This window comes from Littorina saxatilis, linkage group LG16 (assembly GCF_037325665.1).
Source record: "Littorina saxatilis isolate snail1 linkage group LG16, US_GU_Lsax_2.0, whole genome shotgun sequence".
NCBI lineage: Eukaryota > Metazoa > Mollusca > Gastropoda > Littorinimorpha > Littorinidae > Littorina > Littorina saxatilis.
In genome coordinates, this window is record NC_090260.1 from 46,188,084 (window position 1) to 46,208,377 (window position 20,294).

Consider the following 20,294-nt stretch of genomic DNA (forward strand, 5'->3'; position numbering starts at 1 on the left):
AGAGAATTGTGCTATCTTTAAAGCTAAAATTTTTTATGGGGGTGACAACATGATTTTTGTTGAAATTTGTACGCCCATTTTTTGGAACACGTGACAAACACAAAGAAGAAATTTTTTTTGTGTTCAGTTTATTTTAGATATGCTGCTAACTAGTCTGTTTGGGCATTCATTTTACATAACATAGCAAAGTTTTATAGAGTTTTGCTGATAAACAAAAAAGTTATTGTCACACCCCCACCCAAATTTCAAAGTTGGACGTTTCATGCCTAAGGCCCCCCCCAAAAAAAATATTCTGTTTACGGTATCCTGACTGACCCTATTTTTTCGCGCCACCCTAGACTTTTGTTTGGCATTTGGTAAAAAAAAAAAAAAAAAAATTTGAAAAAAAAAATTTGAAAAAAAAAATTGTTTTTTTGCAAAATAACTTAAAAATATGTTTTGGGAAAAAAAAAATTAAAAAAAAGTCCCGACCTACCGACCCTATTTTTTTGGCCTATGTTACCGTTAACAGACTTTTTTTTTTTTTGTGCCTAATAATGCATTTCTATAACTAACTTATACCAAAAACCCAGCTTGTTTCAGTCATAAAGTGTGTCTTAAATATGAGTTTATCCACTGTCCGACCCATCCAATGTTAAAAAATAAAAAATAAAAAATATATATAATTAGATAATTGGTCAGTGGAAAACTACAGGGGGGGGCATCGTAAGCTTGCTTACGATGGGCAAGGGAGCGAACTGGTAAGAGTTAAGCTCCCAAAGCAGTTTTTATAGGGCTATTGAATTAATTAGCAATGTAAAGTGGGCTGTGTGAGTACGCGTGTGTGTGTGTGGGTGGGTGCACGGCCTCACGTTCACATTCAATCGAAGCACCTTTTTAAAAATTCGTTTATGCGTGTATTTATTCATCTGCAGGACCTGTGAAGGAAGCGCCTGGCTCAGAAAACACAGCCAGCTCATTGCAGATGGAAGATACGTCGCCAGCACCGCAAGTGTCCAGCACCTACCTTGACGTGCGAGTGAAGCAAGAGCCCTGCTCAAAAAACACAGCCAGCTCATTGCAGATGGAAGATACGTCGCCAGCACCGCAAGTGTCCAGCACCTACCTTGACGTGCGAGTGAAGGAAGAGCCCTGCTCAAAAAACACAGCCAGCTCATTGCAGACGGAAGATACGTCGCCAGCACCGCAAGTGTCCAGCACCTACCTTGACGTGCGAGTGAAGGAAGAGCCCGGCTCAGAAAACACAGCCAGCTCATTGCAGACGGAAGATACGTCGCCAGCACCGCAAGTGTCCAGCACCTACCTTGACGTGTGAGTGAAGCAAGAGCCCGGCTCAGAAAACACAGCCAGCTCATTGCAGACGGAAGATACGTCGCCAGCACCGCAAGTGTCCAGCACCTACCTTGACGTGCGAGTGAAGGAAGAGCCCGGCTCAGAAAACACAGCCAGCTCATTGCAGACGGAAGATACGTCGCCAGCACCGCTAGTGTCCAGCACCTACCTTGACGTGCGAGTGAAGCAAGAGCCCTGCTCAGAAAACACAGCCAGCTCATTGCAGACGGAAGATACGTCGCCAGCACCGCAAGTGTCCAGCACCTACCTTGACGTGCGAGTGAAGGAAGAGCCTGGCTCAGAAAACACAGCCAGCTCATTGCAGACGGAAGATACGTCGCCAGCACCGCAAGTGTCCAGCACCTACCTTGACGTGGGAGTGAAGGAAGAGCCCGGCTCAGAAAACACAGCCAGCTCATTGCAGACGGACGATACGTCGCCAGCACCGAAAGTGTTCAGAACCTACCTTGACGTGCGAGTGAAGCAAGAGGCTGCAGACTATGAATAGTCTCCCTTGCCCCAGTCTGCTGCAATGTTTAGTTCTTCTTCTTCATTAGCGTTTGCACAGACAGGCATTCCAGTCCTCCTGACAAATGTTGCTGTCCATCGAAGGGTCCCCTCAGGGCCGTAGAGCTTGCCGGCAGGTTTCACAGTATTGTGTTCAGCAATTTACTATTTACACACTCAAATTCTACAAAATAAATGTTGGCACACAATTCAAAGGACATGTTTTTCCAACAAAGTGAGTTTGTTACAACTAAAAACAGTAAATTTTTTTATAGTCCTGGTCCTTATTTATATCTAAAAACCAGGCGCAAAGCGGCATACCCTGAAAACGCAAAAAAAGCAATACGGTCATCCTATGCATGCATATAGCTCATATAGCCAAAACCGTTGAAGATAGAAAGACATTTATTGAACAAAAAATATGCCCCACATCATTCTTAACAAGTTTTGTTCTTGTATGTACATCAAAATATTGATTCTCAAATGAATGGTTTGAAAAAATACGACTTCCGGCAGACCTAGACCGTTTTGAAGGAAAAAACCGTCTTTTTTTTCAAACCATTCCATGGCCATCAATATTTTCATATACATGTAAGACCAAAACGTGTTAAGACTGGTGTTGTGCATCTAGTTTGTTCAATAAATGTCTTTCTATCTTCAATGGTTTTGGCTAGATGAGGTAACAAGAGAAGGATATGGGCATTGGAATTACGTCAACATTTCGAGCATTGTCACAGATGAAACATTTACTGCAGGGTGCTCCTGATTAACAAACCGAGCAAAACTGAAAATTATTGAAGAGAAGACATGTCTGAACAGTTTATAAAGAGACAAGTTTGCAATCATTTGTAAACACCATTATTGTATGGAGGAGTAACTGTTCCCCTACCCCCTAAGAAGGTATTTCTGTCCGTCAACCACGTGAGCGATCGCCACAAATCGAGTCATCACTCGCATTTCAGTTTGGACACACCGGCTGATTGCAAATGCACAGTACGTGTTTCGACACTGAAACGTGACGATTGAGCGTCAAAATAGTTTCTTAAAACAGTCGAAAATGGAGTTAAATGTGACTTTAACACTCAGTGGCGATCGCTAGAGTGGCGATTGTTACTAGACGGACACTAGAAAACCTCAGAAAATGTAATTACTTTGCGATTTTTTTAACTGAAAAACTGTTGCGGTCTTTTTCTGTCGAGCGCGAGCGTCAACGTAAAACAACGTGAGGTCACTTCCTCCCCAAACGGTTAGTTTTTGAATGAAAAGAAAAATGTGGCGATCGTTACATTGTTTAGACGGACAGGATCGCAACTTTGAAACTCGGGTCACCGTGCCTCGATCAAGGGCAAATTGACCTCGGCAACATTATAACTCACTTCAAGGGTGCACAAACTTGTATTTACAGTATACAAAATTAGGTAAACTTGTGTTTTTGTCCTGTGAAATCACAATTAGTTTCGATGCTCTTGATATCGCTATGCGGACGGACAGATCCGAATCCCCATACATTTTTTTTGCGGAGCTAGTATAAGTTAGAATTTGTGTTATGGATATCGATTGTTGTTGAAAAACAATCATTTCAATGTGTTCTGGCACTCTCAACCACCACAGCATTGATACTTGTGCATGTGTGTGTTGGAATTTAGTTCTTTGTTTAGTGATGCTGTGGCAAAAGTAAATTCATCCGTCCGTATTTTGACGATCGCCACCATTCACACGCACATAAATAAACACATTATAAAAAATTTCAACTTTTATTTTCAAAAAAGTATTTAAACAACAACTAGTTTGCATGTTAATACAACAAATACAGCAGATTCTCACAGATATGGATTTAAAAGACTAAGCAAATCTGAGACTATCAAAATGGCCTAATACCATGAAACCTGCCTGCCCCTCACTGCTGTGTCAGCAGGACCAAGATTTCTGGTCTGTGTGGTGGGGGGGGGTGGTGCATGTGTGTGTGGGTATGTGTTTGCGTGTGTGTGTGCGTGAGTGAGTTTATCTTAGTGTGAGTGTGCGCATGAGTGATCGTGAGTGTATCTTAATGTGAGTGTGCGCATGAGTGATCGTGAGTGTATCTTAGTGTGAGTGCGCATGAGTGATCGTGAGTGTATCTTAGTGTGAGTGTGCGCATGAGTGATCGTGAGTGTATCTTAGTGTGAGTGTGCGCATGAGTGATCGTGAGTGTATCTTAGTGTGAGTGTGCGCATGAGTGATCGTGAGTGTATCCTAGTCTCTGTGTGTTTGCGGACACGCACAGCTGCGCACAATCTGTTCCGGCTGCATGTAAAAGGAGAAACACACACTGACACACACAAATGTGGGGGGGGGGAGGGGGGAGAGAGTCTTAAAAGTAGGGTCTCAGGGCAAGACTGTGCATTTGTACAGAAAGAGTTGAAACGTGCTCTATATTGAAAAACCAGCAGTACAACCATCATTTTATTACAGTGGAACCCCCCCCCCCCCCCCCCTTTGTAGACCTCCAAAAATCTTAAAATGGGGGTAATTTTACAGAAAGTCTGAGAAAACAGGGTCTTAAAAAGGAGGGAGTCTTAGATTTGGGGGTCATGGAAGGGGGGGGGGTCCATTGTAGTGGTGTGCATGCCACCAGTTTTTGTGATAAAGCTGTGCTGGTCAACGATTCTGACTCACCTCTATAATTTCCTTTATTTTGGATGAATAAAAATGTTTTGTTATATTAAATCATGTTATGTTATGCCTCGTTATGCTGTGTTACTCATTATTCCTGTGATTAAAGATATGTCTGTTTTAAAAAAAAATCCAACACAAACTAATTTTTAAAGAGATACAGCAAACAAGGATTAACTAAATTGCTGGTATTTTCTGGAATGATTGAAGATACATATATGCAAAGGAAGTTTCAGGGATTTTGCCTGTCAGGATTTGTTTCTATTGACATTCAGAAAGTATGCCTTAATGTATCCATGTATGCTTTATGTTTGTTTGATGCTTTTAACTGTATAAAACACATGTTATACAAACTGCACACTGGAGAGTGTAAAATGATTGGACAAGTGCGTGTGTATGTGTGTGTTAATCTTTCTGGGTATGTGTGTCTGCATGTTCGTGTGTGATGTGGTGTGTGTGTGTTTCTCTGTGCACGTATTGTTCTGTGTGCAAGTGTGTGTTAACCCTTACACTGGTGCAATTCTGTAACACATGTAACATAGCCACTGGTGAATTAACAGAGAAAAATAAAGAACAAGTCGCGTAAGTCGAAATAACAATATTTACTCAAGCTGTCGAACTCACAAAATGAAACTGAACGCATTGCATTTTTTCCGCAAGACCGTACACTCATAGCATCGTCTGTCCACCGTTCGTGGCAAAGGCAGTGAAATTAACAATCCAGAAAAGCGCGGTAGCGGTTGCGCTGAGGAGGATATAGCACGTTTTTTTATATCTCTATTCTTTTTAACTCTCTGAATGTGTTTTTAATTCAAAAATATCATATCTACATGTTTTTGGAATCAGGAACGGACAAGGAATAAGATGAAATTGTTTTTAAATCGATTTCGGAAATTTAATGTTAATCATAATTTTTATATTTTTAATTTTCACAGCTTGTTTTTAATCCGAATATAACATATTTATATGTTTTTGGAATCAGAAAATGATGAAGAATACGATAAACGTAATTTTGGATCGTTTTATAAAAAAATAACTTTAATTACAATTTTCAGATTTTTAATGACCATGTCTTTTATTTATTTTTAAGCCTCCGAGCTGAAATGCCATACCAAAGTCCGGCCTTCGTCGAAGATTGCTTGGCCAAAATTTCAATTAATTGTATTTAAAAATGAGGGTGTGACAGTGCCGCCTCAACTTTTACAAAATGCCGGATATGACGTCATAAAAGACATTTATCGAAAAAATGAAAAAACGTCTGGGGATATCATATCCAGGAACTCTCATGAAAGATTTCATAAAGATCGGTCCAGTAGTTTACTCTGAATCGCTCTACACACACACATACACCAAGACCCTCGTGTCGATTCCCCCCTCTATGTTAAAACATTTAGTCAAAACTTGACTAAATGTAAAAATGGTCATATCGGTTTTCGCATCCATGGGAGGTAATCGGAACCGACCAAACAGACTGAGCCAGTAGCGCGACATATGTCGTGACAACCAGGTGACAATATACGTAAAGTGTCGCGACAACCAGCCTAAGGGTTAAAGTTCATCTGTGTGTGTGTGTGTGTGTGTCAGAATCTGCCTGGTGAAGGTTTGAACATTTGTGACAGTGTTTTGGAAACTGAATGTGACATAAGTTTCACAACATTACACTTACAAGTTATTTATTGTAAAACTGTCAACAGGTGATGATTTACTGATTTTTACATTGACAGCTTTTTTTGGCTCTAAAAAGTCAAGTCTATCAACATACAAATTTCAAAGTAACTTTTTCTCATGTGCGGTCACATGTACCGCAGTTCAATGTTCAATGAAGTGCAAAGTCAAATTAGGACATCACACCTCGGGTGCACAGAAAAAAATGGCTGATTTGATTGACTTGAACTACACGCACACACACACAAACAATATCAGGCACCCCTTTCTTATTATGTTTTGTGAAATTTTGAACAATTTGTGTCTCATTTTTTCATGTGCCAAAAAATACAAAATTAATGATAATAAGAAAAATGTCACAACGTATTGAAAACAAGCAAACGGAAAAATGATCCAAATGCTTTAAAGGATACTAGCTATTGTCTTGACAATTAAATACAAATCACAAGTATATTCGTACACACACACACACCCTCACACTGCGGATTTGCAGATGGCTAAAAGGAAACTATTCCTCTACGATCGCCATCTGGGGGACACAGCTCCTATATATGAGTACTGGACAATGAAAAGTTGTATGATTTTATATTGAAAAAATGGTGAACTTGAAATCGTGTGCCACAGTGAATGCTTTGGTAATCATGCGCAGGGAACAGAGTTACAGACCTCTTCCCACCCTTATAGTTGTTGGTCTTGTCGTGAGAGTTTTGTTGTTGTGACTAATAAGGATCAGTATGTATTAATAAATTATGTCTTTTAATTGTTTTTCTGGTTTTTCCACGCATTTGTTTCCTTTCATTTGTTTGGTACACACGAGTTATATAATTGTGTGATCTTGGTTGTTTGTGAAGATATTCCTTATTTTTGTTGTCATGATTTAATGTTTAACTGGAGGGCAAGGGATTGAATTAAATAAAACTTGAAACAACACAGGGTCCTGAAATCTTCCTCTCTGTGTGCTAAGTCAGAAATAGCTTTACTCGGGTAGTGACGAGTGATTCCCCTTGGCACACAAACATCTTACCATCCGAAATTATTCAAAACAAGAGCTTCAGGGGTGAAAGAGAACAACAATGCGCACTTTCATTTTGCCTGATAAGTCCTTATTTACAAAAACTAATGATTAGCAAATGCTGGTCTGTTTGAAAGATTGGGACATCGTAATTGAATTGATTTCTACAGATGTTCCTGAGTTGGGTATTGGGTTTTATACAGATTTTGCCTTTTTTAATAGTTTTCTGTGAAAAGGTATTTCTTGAAGGGAGGTTATTCTTGACGCATTTGTTAATCTTGGACACTTGACTTATGCTAAACAATTTACGAAAATTCAGAAATCCTTCCCTTCGCTGGAACTTATCACCGATCGGACACGTCCGCTATGGACACTGTTCTCCTTGACGAGATGAAAGGTAACGTGCATGTTCTTGCTTGATTCCAGACTTGCTGAAAATCAGTGCAGAAATTATACAATTCTGGCTATTTCGAATGGCTTTTTTGGCCATGTTTTCTTTATAATTATGTTTACCTCTACAGACTGTTATGTGTTCTCTTTTTCGCTGAGCATACATATATATTCTGCAATACTGCAAAAGTCTTGCCTCGCAGTCACACACAGTGGCACCACGCTCAAACAAGCTCACACAGTCTGATAGAAACTGCAACTGACATTTTATAAGTTTATTGGTCCCTGGATTGTTTTATCTGTCAAGTGACAAGCCTGTCTTTAATTCGGTGAAGTCGACTTCGTATATGTACCTGTACGAAGTTCGCTTCAGGAAGATTCACCCCTTAATTGCACTATAGCTGCAGCTTAGCTTTGACGAAGTCCAATGGAAGGCACACTCTGGGCGGACAATAGTGTTATCTTTTCTTGTCATCTCGAACCTTATGAGACAGAATGGGCATGCGTGTATGCATTATATATATATATGCATGATTGCCAGTAGTCTCGACCAGCGGGTGGTTTGCTTTTCTTCTGAGTACTTTACGTCACAGGGATGGCCAAATCTCAAAATGCTAACTGGCAAGCCGGGCGAGTAACTTCAAGAAATTCACTAGCCTGCCATAAATTTCGCTTGCCCGGTACATTACCACACAACAAATTATAAGTGTCAGATTTCTTTACGCAATTAAGATAGCAGTGATACGACATAAGCCTCATTTTTGTTTCACTAGAACATGGCGTTGGTTTTGCAGACGACAGAAGTTCCTGCATCTGGTAATGGTATGTTTTTAATGGCTTTAAGGCAGGTCAAATGGAGACAGGGATATTACTCTTCATACACAAAGGGAAGCCACTGAGTTGTGTCGCCATTTTTTCCTGGCAGGCTGGGAATTCGAACACATCGAACAGGGAACGCAGAAGAAGAAGAAGAAGAAGAAGAACACGTCGAACATTCGAATGACGTAAATAGAACAAACGTCACATTTTTCAGGCAGCGTAAGTGAATGACGTCAGAAAATGACGACACCGCCAGAAATAAAAACAATGCGACACGCCTCCCAACCACGAGGTCAAAAACACGTGGGCATCTAATGAAATCGGTACAAAGCCGTTCTCTTTGCCAGTGACATCGTAATAATCACCAAAGCTAACATTGAAGCTCCGGTAGCAGGTAAGAGAGTGTCTCCCAACCCGTGATGCTCACAGCGTGATTGCATCAGAATACCACATGTTAAAACCGGTGTTTGAACTAGAATAACAGCCAGTAGTATTAAGAACAAGTGTCTTGTGTATGCAGCCCTCTTTCTACTGTACGCTGGCAGCAGATAATACAATAATTGAAGTCCTTCGAGGCATAAAGAGCCCATAAGGCGAAAAATTGCTTTAATTCCACCCTCAAAAAGTCCCAGCCTTCAAACCGTAACAAATAACAGTACGCACTATTAAGCAAAATTATAAACCAAGCCTTGATTATTAATTTTTATTATTACACTTGTATCAAACAAGTGCCCTCCACCTTTTGATTGGCGTTTTTATTACATTTGAATCGGACTTGTGGCCTTTCAAAGTTGCGGTGACCTTTGACTTTCAACAGAGGTCATATGTAACAGTGGTTTTTAAAAACATAATTTAGTTGGCTCATATATCTGAGACAAATGATCGGACAACAGCCCTTTACATTATCGTGACACATATTTTTCTGAGGCACACTGGACAGTAATAGTGCAAAGGGTGGGGTTAATCAAGGGAGTGAACCCCCCCTAAAAACACTACCAACCTGTCGTTTTTTTTAATGCCGTTTTGATCGCTCTTGTGTTTACAACCCATCTCATCAAATCGTAATTTATTTCCAGGCTACCAGCAATAAAATACCTCAACATGAGGAACAAATTTAAAATAAACTCTGGCAAAAGACAAAGTTTGAGTATGCGCAACATTTTCGTTTACCAGTGCACTTCGTTACATGCCCATTGCTGCTTTGGGTGATATTTTTTAAATGACTATTCCTATGCATATGTTTGTGTAATTGGCCGTTTTCAAAACATACCCATTTTTCGATTTTTCGGTCCAAAATTCAAAACGGGCACTGTCTTCCGAGACTCATAGCTCCGAAACGAACCCACTACCCTATATTTTTTTTATGCTGAATGCATAGCAGACAGATCGAACTTAAAAAATAACCAACTTTTGGGAGAAACCAAATTATATTTAACGGGTCCAGTGAACTACCTTAAAACGAGTCTATAACACAACCAAAAGTTTTGCATTTGACCAGAATTTTCACTGGCCAGTCAGATGAGCTGCCAGGCGGTTTCTACTAGCCCGGCGTGTTATTAACTCACCCCTGGCAATCAGGCGGACGATTTGGCCATCCCTGCATCACAAATTGTACTTTACATACTTGATGATTGTATGGGATAGTTGTTCGAGTGCTGTGATTTCACCTTTGAATTAATAGCTTTGCAGAATGAAACAATACAGGTAGGTGGCGAGTTCTTGGACTTAGGGTTAACAAAAGTCGATAAACATATTCTTCACTTCGGTATCCAGTCTGATTTCCTCATCCGTCTTGAATCGAAAAGCATTCTTCTGACAAAAAGAGCAACTTCGTCGCAGAGCTACGGCAAAGCTTTGCATTTCAGAACTTGCAAAACGAAGTAGGGGACGAAGTACTATGTTGTAGCTGGGGGAAGAAGATTTGCGAAGTCGACTTGGGTCTCAATTAATCGTCTGCTTGTTTCCGTTCAAAATGGACAAGAACATACACTTGGATGGATTATGAAGACAGGAAAATACAGAATAAAGCTATATAACCAATGTGAATGTGAAGGTCTCACAGAACTTCCACAAATCCTCCTGGTCTTGGGACCCTCTAAAGTTGCGCTGAGAGGGTCCTTGTACTCCCTAAACATTTTATTTTGGGGTCCCATGACCCTCTATGTAGAGAATCTGATGCGATCACTGTAATGTTATGATGTCACTGACATGTGTATTCAATGGCTAATGTGCAAGAGCCGTGATGTATTTGTTTTATTTACGTAGCTAGGGATTCTGGGGGAAGAAGCATGGTGGAATTAACCATGCCATCCCTCAATGCTGCCTGTATCTGCTTTATTTCTACCAGTACATTGTTTGTATTTGTGAACATCCCATACGACGAGAACAGGACATGGTGTCAGAAGTGGTGAAAATTAATTGATACATGTACTTAAACATTACAATTCACATCAACTGATCAGTGAGAAGTAGTTTTTGAGTCACTTGAGAAAAAGTGACTCTATGTAATCGGTCAGTGTTAGTCTGTCCGGCCGGCCGGCCGGCTGTCCGGCCGGCCGTCCGTAGACACCACCTTAACGTTGGACTTTTCTCGGAAACTATCAAAGCGATCGGGCTCATATTTTGTTTAGTCGTGACCTCCAATGACCTCTACACTTTAACGATGGTTTCGTTGACCTTTGACCTTTTTCAAGGTCACAGGTCAGCGTCAAAGGAAAAATTAGACATTTTATATCTTTTCTCGGAAACTATCAAAGCGATCGGGCTCATATTTTGTTTAGTCGTGACCTCCAATGACCTCTACACTTTAACGATGGTTTCGTTGACCTTTGACCTTTTTCAAGGTCACAGGTCAGCGTCAAAGGAAAAATTAGACATTTTATATCTTTGACAAAGTTCATCGGATGTGATTGAAACTTTGTAGGATTATTCTTTACATCAAAGTATTTACATCTGTAGCCTTTTACGAACGTTATCAGAAAAACAAGGGAGATAACTAGCCTTTTCTGTTCGGCAACACACAACTTAACGTTGGGCTTTTCTCGGAAACTATAAAAGTGACCGGGCTCAAATTTTATGTGAACGTGACTCATTGTGTTGTGAATAGCAATTTCTTCCTGTCCATCTGATGCCTCATATAATATTCAGAACTGCGAAAGTGACTCGATCGAGCGTTTGCTCTTCTTGTTTGTTTTTACATTTAGTCAAGTTATTTTTTTATAAAACGATCCAAAATTACGTTCATCTTATTCTTCATCATTTTCTGATTCCAAAAACATATAAATATGTTATATTCAGATTAAAAAGAAGCTCTGAAAATTTAAAAAAAAAAATTATGATTAAAAAATTTCCAAAATCGATTTAAAAACAATTTCATCTTATTCCTTGTCGGTTCCTGACTCCAAAACATATAGATATGATATGTTTGGATTAAAAACACGCTCAGAAAGTTAAAGCAAAGAGAGGTACAGAAAAGCGTGCTATGCAGCACAGCGCAACCACTACCGCGCTAAACAGGCTCGTTAATTTCACTGCCTTTTGCACGAGCGGCGGACTACGGTCATTGTGAAAAAATGCAGTGCGTTCAGTTTCATTCTGTGAGTTCCACAGCTTGACTAAATGTTGTAATTTTCGCCTTACGCGACTTGCTTGTTTTGCAGTGGATGTTTTTTCTTTAGTGGTGAATTGAGGGTGACTGATTGCAATACAGTGGAACCTTCTTTTTAAGACCCCACACCTTGTCCTCTGATTTAATTAAGACTCCACCTCTGACAAGATACTTCTTTCTCAGATTTTCTGATCATAACTTCAGTGATTTAATTATCCTCCATTTTATTTTTGGACTCACTCAACCTTCCTTTTTTTTTAGAAATGATGTTCTCGATCGCAAATTTATTTTCTTCGCAGTCTGAAAAAAAAGTGGGGCGGGGAAGGGAGTAGGCTTTACCCATCGCTTACTTTTAGTAGTTCAGATGTTAAATTGTCTTTCTTTTTTTGTCCTTGGCAGGAGTCAGAAAGTGTGGCCATCACTAACCAAATTGGCTGGAAGTATTTCAAGTTCAAGATGGAAGACAAAGCAGTGGTCAAACTTACAGGTAAACTGAAGGAAGAGGCCGAATGAGACCCCCCTGCAGGATTGAGAAGCTGTTTGGCAACCTGGTGGCCCTAAAGAAGACGGCGGCATTCGTGCATGCCACAGGAGTGGAAGCCTAAAGGAGCGAACGAGAAGAAGAAGAAAGATGCTGAGGATAAGGTGTCACAACTGCAACACATGTATACAGAGGCATATGGTGAGTGCGGCTGTTCACAGTTGTATCTATACGTGCTCTGATTTCTTATTCTTATTCTGCGTTCAAGGGCTGAGACTCCCACGTACACTCACGTGTGTTTGTTTTTTGCACGCGTGGGTTTTAATGAGAATGATCGTTATTACCCGACTATTTAGGCAGCCAGATGCCCATTTTGGAGGATGCATGCATGATACAGTGGAACCCCCCTGTAAGACCTAACAAAATCTGAGAAATTCAATTCTTGAAAAGGAGGGAGTCTTAAAATGGGGGTAAGTTTACAAAGTTTATGAACAGAAAATCTTTAAAAAAAAAAGAAGCAAGACCTTAAAAGGGCAGAATCTTACATTGCGGGTTTTTTTGTTTGTTTGTTCGTTCATGGGCTGAAACTCCCACGGCTTTTCACGTGTATGACCGTTTTTACCCCGCCATTTAGGCAGCCATACGCCGCTTTCGGAGGAAGCATGCTGGGTATTTTCGTGTTTCTATAACCCACCGAACTCTGACATGGATTACAGGATCTTTTTCGTGCGCACTTGGTCTTGTGCTTGCGTGTACACATGGGGGTGTTCGGACACCGAGGAGAGTCTGCACACAAAGTTGACTCTGAGAAATAAATCTCTCGCCGAACGTGGGGACGAACTCACGCTGACAGCGGCCAACTGGATACAAATCCAGCGCGCTACCGACTGAGCTACATCCCCGCCCTATGCGGGGTTTTAAAAGGGGGGTTTCACTGTATTTTAGTGTTGCTATAACCCACCGAACTCGGACATGGATTACAGGAACTTGTTTTTGCGTATTGCCCATTAGTATTGGTCTTGTGCTTGTGTGTAAACAAAAAGGGGGATCAGACACTAGGAGGTTGGCACATAAGTTGACCTGGGAGATCGGAAAAATCTCTACCCTTAGCCCACCAGGCGCAGCAGGGATTTGAACACTCAACCTTCTGCATGGGAGGCCAGCGCCTTATCCAGCAGGTTAGGGCGGGGATGTAGCTCAGTCGGTAGCGCGCTGGATTTGTATCCAGTTGGCCGCTGTCAGCGTGAGTTCGTCCCCACGTTCGACGAGCTATTTATTTCTCAGAGTCAACTTTGTGTGCAGACTCTCCTCGGTGTCCGAACACTCCCGTGTGTACACGCAAGCACAAGACCAAGTGCGCACGAAAAAGATCCTGTAATCCATGTCAGAGTTCGGTGGGTTATAGAAACACGAAAATACCCAGCATGCTTCCTCCGAAAGCGGCGTATGGCTGCCTAAATGGCGGGGTAAAAACGGTCATACAGGTAAAAGCCATGGGAGTTTCAGCCCATGAACGAACAAACAAACAAAACATCCAGCAGGCTTCTGTGCCCGTCGAATCTCTGCTCTGTCAGTGTCAACATCGCTTTTTATTATCAGATGGCCATCATTATATATTCCCAAAATATTAAGGCTGTAAATCAAGGTTTCTAAAAAAGAAAATGAAACAAGAACTGATTAAGCATATAAAGCAGCTGACTCATGCATGTCATCTTTTTTCATCACAATTATTTGTCTTAATAAAAAAAAATCTGAAAATGAAAAGCAGTTGTTTCAAGTAGCTCATTGTTAGATAGAAAGGGGATATAAAATGATGAGAAAAATAATATGTCAGATAACTTACTACAGGCAAATCCGGATAAGACGAAATTGAAGGGACCGAATTGTTATTGTGTCCTATCCGAAATTTCGACTTGGTCATAGTACAGTGGAACCCCTCTCTAGCGACCTTGAAAATGTTGACAAAAATCGGTCCTTATGGAGGGGGGTCCTTACAGAGGGAGGGGGCGGGGCCACAAAAAAAGTCACCTCAGATTTTCTTAAAAAAAGAAAACAGAGAAGTTTGAGTTGCTGACGACCGTTTCCTCAAGCAAACTGCTTCGATTTCATGTTTGACATTGTCGATGGTGTCCACCAGTTCTGGTGCATGTTTCAATGCAAAAAGAGTTAGTTTCTGAGCAAGCATTTCTTTACAGCAGTCCCTGCAATGATGAAGGCCCTCCGAGAAAGAGAGTGAAAAATCGGCCACCGTTCTCAGCATCGCGTATCTGTGTGTAACCTCTTTCATTGACAAGATACTCTTGTTTCCCTGCAGCCTTGACCAGTGAGTCGGTTACCTAATCTGTGAACCCTTCAGTTGTGTTGCTTTGTCAAAAGTTAGACACAGTCAACTAGTTTTGCTCTGAGTGAACAGTGCAGCTGGCCTCAATTAGCCGGTGACACCTCTCTGGCCACAGCACCAAACAGTACATGGCTGGGGGGAGAGAGAGAGAGATAGGGGGGGGGGGGTAGCTGGCTAAACTCAGTGGGGTGTCCGGTGTCACTGAAGTCAGCAGGAAGAGCATTGGAGAGAAATAGAGAGGTGTACTCTTCCAAACAATTTCCAAGGATCAGTTGTCAGGGCTTAGGGTAGTCAGTGAGGGAGAGTGAGAGCGGTTTGTGTACAGTCCGACTGAAGAGTGAAAAGTCACTGCCACAAGATCGGCATGCAGTCAATAAAGCCAGACAAGAAGAATGATTATGACATGCGGCTCTATCTGCTGTTTTTTTTATTTTATTCAAACTGGTTTTCAACGCTTATTCTCACAAAGCATCTGCACACCTGCCTCTGCCTCTGTGCTGTGTTTGTGTGGCTGCTTTCGTATGATGTCAGTGCATGGTGAGTGCGTTCACTGCCTTGTCACCACTTCCCCACCTTTTTCAGAATGTTTTCTTGGAGTTGGATAATTCTCCTTACTCCTCGCCCCCTCCTTACTCCTCGCCCCCTCCTAACTTCAGTTCATACTTTATTGCGTGCCGACTGACCAGTCGGTGTGGCGTCCGTGTAGAGAAGAAGGGAATAAGGTTACACAATGCGCTAGTGTTTGACGCCAAGTTTCGTGTTTCGAGTTGCTGTAGTAAATATAGAGTAAACTTTGTCTTTGGGACTGACTTTCTGTTGTGTGCTATCCGTCTTTCGACTTACGTAAGAGAAATCCCATTTCGAGCTCAGGGTACTTTGTACACATAGATAAAGAGGGATAATTCCGGACCAGAATTTCTTTGTGTGCTAAGCGAATTTTTGACTTAACCGTTTGTGAGTTAGCTGGATTTGCCTGTATGTTTGTATGACACTGTGCTTGTTTGCAGTACATTTAGCACTTTCTACTCCACCTATGGGGGTCCTGATTTGGCCTATTATGGTCCGCTGGACCCGAAAAGCAATAGCTTACTAACTAACTAACTCCACCTATATTGACCAATTTGTTTTAGCCGGGACCAGCTGTGCTGCAGCAGGTCAGTCAGAATTGTAGTACCATTGTAGAAACTGTGTATCAACACGATGGAATGCAGGCGTTAGATCGACGTTACTGGAAGCGACTGAAGCTAACAGTCTGAGCGAATTTATATCCGTACCTGGTCAGATAGAGCTAAATGAGTTGTACGGATATATCTGTACCTGGGAGACAATGATTTAAGAAAGTTTCATTTCAGTCGTTATTAATGAACAATTTTCTGTTTCAGCATCAGCCAGGGAAGATGCAAGTGCTGAAGAGATCTCTTGTTTTACACAAACTCAGTGCCACCCTTCTACCAACTGAGCTACCCAGTTCCCAGCAGTGAAATGCTACCTACACATGTTCAACAAAGCTAAAGGGTCACAGAAGCCAACACATACAGGGAAGAAACTATATGTGTTTCTATTGTGCTGTAGCATTTACTGGAGCGAGTTGTTCACACAGACATAGGGTGGCCTACAAAGCTAAGGAGACACACGCCAACATATATGTGTGTTTCCATTGTGGTGTAGTACCATGTACTGGAGCTAGTTGTTTACACAGACATAGGATGGCCCACTTGCAGCAAGAACCAGGAGCGTGTGGAGAGTCGGACGATGAATGTGACGACGGGCTCACTGTGTCCTTTTCTCCTGATCTACACAAATCTTCACAGAAGGGAGGAGAAAGGCAAAGATTTTCCAGTGCTAATCGGGTTAAGTCAGAGCCAGGAGAATGGTCTGAAAAGTGTGAAATGTTAGTGCAAGGTACAGACACACGAGGCTTTGGATTCACAAATACAGATACAGAGACAACGGGTCTAAGAGAAAAAGGAGTTTTTCCTGGTGGATCGCTACATTCTACAACCCCAGACAATACACTGATACTTGGTAAAGAGTATGCAGCAACGTCGGACCAAATTTCAGACTCCACTTCTTACGACGGAAGGACTCATTTTGGAGAAGACAAGCCGGAAAAGGAAGACTCTTGTGGGGATAGTCTCCTTCATAGTTCAAGGGAGGCAAGTATGGCAAACACAGAACAGAGGCCCCATGTATGCACAGAATGTGGTGCTTCTTTCAAGTGGAAGAATTGCTGGAAAAGACACATGTTGATTCATTCTGGACGAAAGCCTCACAAGTGTGTTGTTTGTGATGCTGCATTTGTCTCTGCTAACAGTTTAAAGACACACATGTTAAAACACACTGGAGAAAAAAAACATGTGTGTATGTATTGCAGTGCTTCCTTCTCCTGGTCCAGTCATTTAAAAAGACACTTGTTACAGCATACAGGAGAGAAGCCCTATGTGTGCTCAGAATGTGACTGTGCATTCACTTCGGGTGCTGGGTTAAAATACCACATGTTCAGCCACTCAGGACAAAAACCGTATGCATGTGATCAGTGTGATTCTGCTTTCAGATGTTTAATCAATCTGAAAAGGCACCTGCAGCTACATATAGGAGAAAAACCACATGCATGTCCACAGTGCTCGGCTACATTTACTCTGCAAGGGTACTTGAAGAAACATATGAGGACTCACAACAGAAAAAGGTCTACGGTTCAGCAGGAATTCAACAACCATGGGGATAGGCTCGTTGTGTCCATTCCTACAAAGTTGCCAAGAAAGAAAAAAGTTAAAAACACAGTGAAACCACATCGTGTCTCGTCCCCTGTTTCCAGTATCAGTGAAGTAAATTCAGAGCTGACACAGTGCCCTGAACAGGTTGGCGTGTTGAAAAAAGAGGCCATCAAGAACACAGACCCCGACAGCAGTAAATATGCAACATCAGAATCGTGCGATGTTGGAGAAAGAAGACGTGTAACTGCTGGCTCGCTGTTTGCTGCCAGCATGAAAGACGTAAGGATAGATGACAAAGAGTTTACAGAAACATCACATGTAAGCACACAGCCGACAAACTCTACTCTCTGTAATAAGACTAAAAGCAAGGGCTCTGTTGGCAGCAAAACTCAAAGAAAAAATATTGACACTGATGGTGACCGTTCCGACAAGAACGGGTCAAGTGATAACACAGGAGAGAAACCGTATTCATTCATGGTTGATGGTTCAAGCAAAGACGGGTCAAGTAATAACACAAGAGAGAAACCGTATACATGCACAGTGTGTGGAACATCTTTTCGGTGGAAGAACTGCTGGAAGAGACACATGTTGATTCATTCGGGACAGCGATCTCACAAGTGTGTGTTGTGCAACTCTTCCTTTTTCTCGGCCAACAGTTTGAACACGCACATGATGAAACACGCAGGGCACCGGCCACATGCGTGCACCCAGTGTGGCGCAGCCTTTACTTGGTCAAGTCATCTGAAGAGACACATGTTAACACACACAGGGGAGAAACCGTACATATGTGCACAGTGTGATTCTACCTTTTCATCCAGCGGTGGATTGAATTATCACATGTTAAGCCATACGGGACAGAGACCTTATTCGTGCAATCAGTGCGGCGCTACCTACACGTGTTCGGTAGGCTTGAAGAGGCATAAATTGAAACATTCAGGAGTAAGACCTTATGCATGCTCACATTGTGCTGCTACATTTTCGCAATCTACTTATTTAAAGAAGCATATGTTGACTCATGCAAGACATGTTCAAAATCAGATAGATGACAATTGGAAATCAGACTCAGTGTCTGCCCTGTAAAGGTTCACTGGCAAAGAAGATTAAAAGGATGTTAATTACATAGGTTTCTTTTTCTATATCAATCTCAGCAACAGTGAAATAGGATTACTTTTAAAAATTGTGAAGTTTTGGAACAAGAGTTGTTGTAAGGCTTGTCATACTTGTCAATTCATTAGAAACTTAAGTTACAGATTGTTTTTTTTCTCCATTTCAAGGTGTTGAGATATACTGCTCATCTTAGAAAGTATTGGTGTCGATCTCTGTGATGAGGCCGTTAATGTTAACCCTTTCGCTGCCAATCAAAACTTCCTGACTGCCAGGGAATATTGGAGTTCGGGGTGTAATAATTCACAAAAAATTCTAGCTCCAAACTGGCAGTAGGTAGAAAAGTAAAACCTATGTTATTTTTAAAAGAAATTCAACCAAGAATCTGTTTTTAGTATCTAATCATGGAAATAATGCACAAGTGCAGGACGGGTATACCCGTCCTAAGGCAGTCAAGGGGTTTTAAAGCCAATTATTGTTTAAAAAAAAAAGCCATTCATTCTCCTACGGTATGCAACAAATAGCTTGATTCTACATTGTGCAGGTTGGTTGTTGTTTTTCAACGTCCCTTCAACATAGTAGGCTTTGCTGGACTGATTGGCACGATTGGCCTAGTGGTAAGGCGTCCGCCCCGTGATCGGGAGGTCGTGGGTTCGAACCCCGGCCGGGTCATACCTAAGACTTTAAAATTGGCAATCTAGTGGCTGCTCCGCCTGGCGTCTGGCATTATGGGGTTAGTGCTAGGACTGGTTGGTCCGGTGTCAGAATAATGTGACTGGGTGAGACATGAAGCCTGTGCTGCGACTTCTGTCTTGTGTGTGGCGCACGTTATATGTCAAAGCAGCACCGCCCTGATATGGCCCTTCATGGTCGGCTGGGCGTTAAGCAAACAAACAAACAAACAAACAAACAGAAAGTCTGAGAAAACAAGGTTTTAAAGGGGGGGGGGTGTCTTAAAAGGGGGGTTCCACTGTACAGAGTTTTGTGCTGCAATCGAACAAACAAACATTTACAAACAAACAGTGACACTTTGAAGCATTGTGATACCAACAGTTTCATTTGCTGTATTTATTGATACATGTATGAGTGCTTTTATGAACTTACATTTTTGAGAGCTAGCTTTTTAGCTTGTGTCAAAAGTATGTAAACTTTTAACCGGTAATAGCACACACACAAATGTGCAGAAAAAGTTAACTGTGTTCTTCAAATTAAAGGCCGCAAATTCTTTCTGAGCAGTTCTTATTTTGACAGTGTGTGTAATGTGTGTGTGTGTGTGCATGCGTGTGTGTGTGTGTTTCGTGTTTGTTGTGTGTGTGTGTGTGTGTGTGTGTGTGTGTGTGTGTGTGTGTGTGTGTGTGTGTTTCTCTGTCCGTGTAAGGTCTTTTGAAGTGTTCCAACATGTGTGGTTGCATCCCATGCCAGTTTTTGTGTGTGTGTGTGTGTGTGTGTGTGTGTGTGTGTGTGTGTGTGTGTGTGTGTGTGTGTGTGTGTGTGTGTGTTTCCAGTTGAGCGAGTTTTTCCAGGACAAGGAGATAGGTCTGTTTGTGTGTCTGTCTGTCTGTCTGTCTGTCTGACCTGTCCCACCCTGTGTGTTTGCAGGTGAGGGAGTAAGTTCTTCCAGGACAAGGACCTAGGTCTGTGTCTGTCTGTGTGTCTGTCTGTCTGTCTGT

The 20,294-nt window shown here is 41.7% G+C and overlaps 2 protein-coding genes across 6 annotated transcripts in view; both read left to right on the plus strand.

The window, feature by feature from the left end:
* The window catches only part of LOC138949725 (uncharacterized), a 36,470-nt gene extending 31,621 nt beyond the window's left edge, over window positions 1-4,849 (plus strand). For all 5 annotated transcript variants that reach the window (XM_070321523.1, XM_070321525.1, XM_070321524.1 and 2 more), the window contains exon 7: window positions 915-4,849. In XM_070321523.1, the coding sequence (XP_070177624.1) occupies window positions 915-1,315 (401 nt within the window). In that variant the 3' untranslated portion in view covers window positions 1,316-4,849. The remainder of the gene's footprint in view (window positions 1-914) is intronic.
* A 2,581-nt stretch (window positions 4,850-7,430) lies between these two features.
* On the plus strand, window positions 7,431-19,536 carry LOC138949694 (zinc finger protein 431-like). Its single transcript, XM_070321478.1, has 3 exons — window positions 7,431-7,565; window positions 12,384-12,666; window positions 16,189-19,536. The coding sequence occupies exon 3, from the start codon at window positions 16,357-16,359 to the stop codon at window positions 18,598-18,600; it is 2,244 nt and encodes a 747-aa protein (XP_070177579.1). The 5' UTR covers window positions 7,431-7,565; window positions 12,384-12,666; window positions 16,189-16,356; the 3' UTR covers window positions 18,601-19,536.
* Window positions 19,537-20,294: the final 758 nt, after the last annotated feature.